The 6,778-nt window shown below is 54.1% G+C and overlaps 1 protein-coding gene across 1 annotated transcript in view; it reads left to right on the top strand.

Moving 5' to 3' along the window:
* The window catches only part of QTRT1 (queuine tRNA-ribosyltransferase catalytic subunit 1), a gene marked incomplete at its 5' end in the record, with an annotated part of 7,288 nt that extends 1,166 nt beyond the window's left edge, over positions 1-6,122 (top strand). Inside the window, 7 exon segments of the mRNA XM_006161524.2 lie at positions 1,014-1,092; positions 1,184-1,299; positions 4,133-4,271; positions 4,519-4,594; positions 4,690-4,799; positions 5,708-5,795; positions 5,897-6,122. Coding sequence (XP_006161586.2) covers positions 1,014-1,092; positions 1,184-1,299; positions 4,133-4,271; positions 4,519-4,594; positions 4,690-4,799; positions 5,708-5,795; positions 5,897-6,049 — 761 coding nt within the window.
* Positions 6,123-6,778: the final 656 nt, after the last annotated feature.

The raw sequence follows: 6,778 nt of genomic DNA, 5'->3' as shown, positions 1-6,778 counted from the left end.
TCCTCTCAGGATCTTGGGCACGCACACACATGCGCCCAGTGTGAGTTTACGCCACCGGGTCCAGGACTCGAACCGTGGTTGACTACGTGGGAGTCCAGCGACATAGCCATTTCGCTAACTGCTGGTTCCCATTATTATTATTTTTAATTTGACTAGTGAGAGAGAGAGAGAGAGAGGAAAAGCAAGCCAATGGGGCCGGGACTCGAACCATGGTCAGCCATGTGCGAGTCTAGTGCCCGAACCACCAAGCCACCTGCTGGCCCCGTTTTTAGAGAATTTTGCTAAAGTGTTAATGATAATTTTGGGACCAGCAGATGGAATAATGGTTACATCGCTGGACTCTCATGTAGTTGACTGACTGCGGTTCAAATCCTAGACCTGGTGGCTTAAAAATCTTGCTGGTCACATGTGTGTTCACATGCCCAAAGTCCCAGGAGGAAAATGGAGGAGAAGGGATTGCTATGTGGCCATCCACTTCCGGGGGTGATTTCTTGCTTTCTATCTCGCTGTTGAGTATACACGTCCTATGGCAAATATCTCTCAAAAAAGAATAATAATAACTTAAAAAAGTAAATCAGGAGGAACAGCTGTTGGTTTAATGGTTATGTTGCTGGACTCCCATGTAGTTGACCACGGTTTGAGTCCCAGACCTGGTGGCTTAAACTCACGCTGGGCGCGTGTGCGTGCGTGTCCAAGATCCCAAGAGGAGAATGGAGGAGAAGGGGTTGTGGGGTGGCCATCCACCCTGGGGAGTGATTTCTCACTTTCTGTCTCTGTCTCTTTCGGGCAAGCGCATGTGCCCTATAGAAAAACCACTCCAAAATAAATAAATAAATAAATAAATAGATAATTAAAACAAGAAAAAGGAATGCCCCCTTTGGCTGCCGGGTAAACAGATTGGGACAGCTATGAGGGGGTCAGCAGGACGTGGGAGGTTGGGCCTCAGCTTTAACTTGTCCCCAGTCAGAGGTGGGCACTGCCCCCTGCGGATGCCCCTGTGTCTGCCTCCCCAGGCTCGGACATCATCATGCAGCTCGATGACGTGGTTAGCAGCACGGTGACAGGGCCACGCGTGGAGGAGGCCATGCACAGGTGTGTGTGTTGGGGGAGGGCACCCTGGTCCTGCTGCCTCGTCTGCCCCAGGCCCCCAGGGCCCTGGGGTTTGTGACGGGCCCTCCTGCAGGTCAGTCCGCTGGCTGGACCGGTGCATTGCAGCCCATCGTCGGCCGGACAAGCAGAACCTCTTCGCCATCATCCAGGGCGGGCTGGACGCGGACCTCCGGGCCACCTGCCTTGAAGGTAGAGCTCGTGCTGGGGAACTGGGGCTGCTCTGTCCCTCAGGCCCCTGTGTGGGCCTGCAGTGTGACTGTGCCTCCAAATGTTTATCGTTTGTTTGTCTTTATTATTTTTTTAACTAAGAGTGAGAGATGGATAAAGAGAGAGAGAGAGAGAGAGAGAGAGAGGCACGTTTAGGCCAGGGCACAGCATGGTGGTCAAAACAGCTGGATTCTACATCTGACCGCATGGTTTGAGTCCCGGACGCAGCAGTTTGAAAAACAGACTGGGTGCATGTGCATGCCCAAAATCTCCAAAGAATGGAGGAGAAGGAATTGTGGTGCGACCATCTCCCGTGGGGGCGGGGATGCTTTCTCATCCTCCCCCTCTCTAGCAAGTAATTAACGAAAGGGGTTGTGCTCAGCAGGTGGCATGGTGGTTAAAGCTCTGCAGTTGTACATGGTCACTTGTAGTTTGAGTCCTGGACCTGGAGCTTACTTGAGTACTTTTCCCCTCTCTCTGGTCAAATTAAAATAAATGAATTAATTGAATTAAGTAAATAACCTTAAAACGTAAAAGGAAAAAAATCAATGAAATCAAATAAGTCTTTATTGTTTTTAAGAGAGATTTTTGGTATAGGATGTCTGCGCTTGCCAGAGAGACAGAAAGTGAGAAGTCACCCTTGTGGGCTTGGTTATGCCACACTTTTCTCCTCCATCCTCCTTTCAGGATCTTGGGGAAGCATCCATACGTGCCCAGTGCACTTGCCAGAAAGACAGAGAGACAGAGAGAAAGCGAGAAATCACCCCCCAGTGGAGATGGCCGCACCGCAGTCCCGTCTCCTCCATTCTCCTCTCGGGATCTTGGGCATGCACGCACACGCGCCTGGCGTGAGTTTAAGCCACCGGGCCTGGGATTCGAGCCACATTTGAGTACATGGGAATCCAGCGACATAGCCATTACGCTAACTGCTGGTCCCTGGAATCTCCTTTTTTGATTGTGGCCTCGCGTGTTGTGCTAGAGTCCAAGACAAGCCTGGGCTTGGAGGCCAAACCTCGGTCAAATTGAACCTCCCGTATTTGTGGCCTCGGGTCAGTTGTTGAAGCTGGACGCCTCAGTTTTCTTCTCTGTCGGGCAAACAGGACAACAGTGCGTGTCAGTAGCCCCTTTTCTGTCCTTCTGGAGTCTCACGGCCCAATCTTAAAATCAAAACGTTTGACCCACGTGTGAGGGTTCTGGACAGCACCGTGAGTCCCCCAGATGTGTGAGTTCCCGGGATCTAGGGCTGACTGAGGCTGGGAGTGGATCGCAGTGTGGGAACCTATTGGGTCCTATCTCTCGCTCCCTCCCTCTCTGTTTTTCTCACTCGTGGGAGAGGTAAGCAAATAAACTGAGCAAAAAAAAAAAACGAAAGAAAACAACCACCCCCAAAGCACTCTCGAAACTTATCATTCATTCGATGGCAAAACTGGGCCTTTGTCCTGTCTTCCACTCGGTTTGAATTTTCACATGTTTTTTTGCAGAAAGGTGAGTGATGATGAGCTGTGTGATTCACACTGTTCTAATATTGGGAAAATTGGGGGGCCAGCAGGTGGCATGGTGGTTAAGGCGTTGGACACTGTCATATGGCTGACAAGAAAACAGCTGGAGGCTGTTTTCTCACTTTCCCTCTCTCTTTTTCTCTGGTCGAATTAAAAGAAATGAATGAACAAATTAAATAATTAAAAAAAAACTAAATTGGGAGAATTATGAATTTTTTTTTTTGGAGAGATTTTCACTGTAGGGCGCGTGCGCTCGCCAGACAGACAGAGAGAGACATAGAGACAGAAAGCGAGAAATCACCCCCCAGGGGGATGGTCACGCCGCAATCCCTTCTCCTCCATTCTCCTCTCGGGATCTTGGGCACGCACGCACACGTGCCCGGCGTGAGTTTTAAGCCACCAGGTCTGGGACACGAACCGCGGTCGACTACGTGGGAGTCCAGCGACATAGCCATTACGCTAACTGCTGGTTCCCAAGAATTATGAATTTTTAAATACCTCTGAGAGGTTTCAGCTAACGGCATGTGGACTTTGGCTTTCTCCTGAGAATTGGAGTCTCGAATGCAGCAGGTGCTCAATAAATCTTAGGAGGGACCAGCAGCTGGCGGAATAGTTACATTGCTGGACTGCCATGTGGTCGACTGCGGTTTTACTCCCAGAACAGTGACTTGAAACTCACGCTGGGGTACCAGCAGCCGTGGGAGTCCAGCGACATAGCCATTCCCATGTAGTTGACCGCGGTTTCAGGTTTGAGTCCCGGACTCGGTGGCTTAAACTCTGCCCAAGATCCCCATAGGAGAATGGAGGAGAAGGGATTGTGGCATGGCCATCCACCTTGCGGGGTGATTTCTCCCTTTCTGTCTCTCTGTCTCTGTCTTCCTGGCAAGCACATGAGCCGTATAGTAAAAACCTCTCAAAAAAAACCCCAAAACAAAAACTCACGTTGGGCACCTGTGCATGCATGCCCAAAATCCAGAGAGGAGAATGGAGGAGAAGGGATTATGCTTATGGTGTGGCCATAACCCCTTGGGGATTATTTCTTGCTTTCTGTCTGTCTGTCTCTCTTTCCAGCAAGTGCATGCACTACAGCAAAAAAAAAAAAACAAAAATAAAAAACCGCTCTCTAAAAAATAAGTAAAAAATGATAGTTGATATAGCCCATTGTCCCCCAAGATCAGCTGTTGCACCCTCTCCCTCTCCCTGTCCCCCCACCTCTCCCTGGGGACTGTGGAGGTCTGGGTGTGTTCCTCCTTGGGAACAGTTTAAGGTGTATTTCCTCTTATCTGGTTGCCCCTCCCCATACTCTGCACCCTCAGAGATGACCAAGAGGGACGTGCCAGGCTTTGCAATTGGGGGCCTGAGTGGGGGCGAGAGCAAGGATCAGTTCTGGAGAATGGTGGCCCTGAGCACCGCCCGGCTCCCCAAGGACAAGCCACGATATCTGATGGGAGTTGGGTATGTTGGGGAGTGGTGAAACAGGCCTACCTGTGGGGATGGGATTTTGGGGGGACCCCTGTACAGCTTGGGTGCGAGGTGTTTGGGGGAAAAGCAACAGCCCTGCTTCCTGGGGACTAAGGGGGACATCGCTGTCCTCTGGGGGCGGGTTGGAGGGCAGCGGCTCTGTTGGGAGGCAGCGGGGGGAGCCCCAGTCTCAGGGCTAGAGGCTCACTACTCCCCTCTCTTTATGGCCGCGACCCCCCAGCTATGCCACTGATCTGGTGGTCTGCGTGGCCCTCGGATGTGACATGTTCGACTGTGTCTTTCCCACGCGGACTGCGGTGAGGCCCTGGGCTGGGGTGCATCGACGTGTTGTGGGACCCAAGATCGCGAAGACGGGGTTGAGTAATCTTCGCGTGCTTTGCCTTTGCTTCAGCGCTTTGGCTCCGCCTTGGTGCCCACCGGGAACCTGCAGTTAAAGAAGAAGCAATATGAGAAGGACTTCCGCCCCATAAACCCTGAGTGCACCTGTCCCACCTGCCAGAAGTAGGCGGAGACCACAGAGGGGAGGGGCTTGCACGGCACCTGCAGAGGGGCGTGGCTGACCGGAGAGTGACGTGTGAGGGGGCGTGGCTGACGTGGAGAGGGGCCGTGTGGAAGGCCGAGGCTGACCGAAGCGGGTGCTTGGAGGGGCGTGGCTCAAAGGCCGTGACTGGCACGGAAAGGGGGCGTGTGGAGGGGCGGGGCTGACGTGGGTCGGCTTGTCGGGAAGGTGGGGCGGGGCGACGGCTTGTGGGGTGGGGCTAGGGAGGAGGATGGAGAGGGGCGTGGTTCGCGCTGAGAGAGGTGTGCGGAGGGGCGTGGCTGGCAGTAAGGAAGCGGATGGAGAAGCGCGGTCGGCGTGAGGGGCCCTGGGTAAGGGCCTGTTGAAATGTCAGGGCTGGAGACGCAGAGAGGAGGTGTTTGAGGGGGTGGCCAGAGAGGGGCGTGGTTGTCCTAGAGGTAGGTGTGTGGGGGGCGTGGCTGGCCATACGGACGTGTGTAGAGAGGCGGGGTTGGAGTGAGTGGGCGTGGGTGATGGAGATGGGCGTGGCTGGGAGGGGGCGTGTCGGGAGGGCAAGGCTGGTGTGGAGGTTGGAGAGGGGCGTGGTTTACTCAGTGGACATGTGGAGGGGCGGAGGTAGTGTGGAGGCTGGAGGGGCGTGGCTGTGGGAGAGTGGAGGAGCGGAGCTGGTGTGGAGCTGGGGAGGTCTGAGAGCTGGAAAGATATGGAAGAGTGCTGCTGACAGGCAGAGGGCAGAGGCAAGGAGGCCCATCTGAGTGAGAAGGAGTGATGGAGATGGCGTCGCTGGCACAAGGAGCGGGTGGGGCGCGCAGGGAGGGTGTGAGTGGCGGGGGCGGGGCTGCCGTGGGGAACGTGAAGCCTCGTAGCTCTGTCACCTGCTGGTCCACAGGCATAGCCGAGCCTTCCTGCACGCGCTGCTCCACAGCGACAACACGGCCGCCCTGCACCATCTCACTATCCACAACATCGCCTACCAGGTGGGCCAGCCTCCCTCCCCTGCCGGAACCCGTGAGAAAGGACAGGGCAGGCGAGGGTCTTCCGGGCACTCATGGCTGATGCTGATGCCTCCTCCTTGCAGCTGCAGCTGATGAGCGCCGTGCGGGCCAGCATCTTGGAGAAGCGCTTTCCTGACTTCGTGCGGGACTTCATGGGCACTATGTACGGGGACCCCACCCTCTGTCCTACCTGGGCCACTGAGGCTCTGGCCTCTGTGGGCATCACACTCGACTGACCTGGCATCGGGAGAGGGAAGGTGGGAAGGGGTGCTCAATCTTGAAGAATGTTGGAAGGCTTTTTTATCCTTAGAGTGTGTCTGTGTCTTCTTGCGGAGGTGTGCTTAGCTTCCTTTCTGATCTGAGCGGCACCGCAGTTGGAAATCCCCCTTCCCGTGGAAAATAGCAAGTAACCATGGCGACAGCGGATCACTGGAAACTACCTGGCCTTGGCCACCATGTAGGATGTGCCCAGAGTAGGGACTGCATTCTTAATCTTGGGCCCAGGCTCTTGAGCCTCCCTGCAGGTGGGCGCTCTTGTCAGGACACAAACCCAGGGAAGGGAAGGGAAGAAGCTTGTCCAAGGTCCCCATGGAGAAAGTGGCTGGCAGGTGCTTACGCCTTGGCACTGGTTAAGTGGTCATCATGTGTACTGAATTCTTTTTTTATGGAGAGGTTTTGGCTATAGGGCTCGTGCACTCACCAGAAAGACAGAGAGATGGGGCCAGCAGGTGGTAGTGGTGGTTAAAGGCACTGCGCTCCCACATGGCCGACTGTGGTTCAAGTCCTGGACCTGGCTGGTTGCTTTCTTGCCTTCCCTCTCTGTCTTCTCTCTCTGATCAAACTGGAAAATAATAATAATAAATAAAGTTAAATAAACTAATTCTTTAAAAAGAAAAAGAGCGAGACAGCAAGAAATCACCCCCCAGGGGGATGGCCACGCCACAATCCCTTCTCCATTCTCCTCT

Source organism: Tupaia chinensis, unplaced genomic scaffold (genome assembly GCF_000334495.1).
Source record: "Tupaia chinensis unplaced genomic scaffold, TupChi_1.0 Scaffold138665_1, whole genome shotgun sequence".
Taxonomy (NCBI): Eukaryota; Metazoa; Chordata; class Mammalia; order Scandentia; family Tupaiidae; genus Tupaia; species Tupaia belangeri.
Note: the sequence above shows the minus strand (reverse complement) of the source record. Positions and strands in the feature narration are given on the sequence as shown.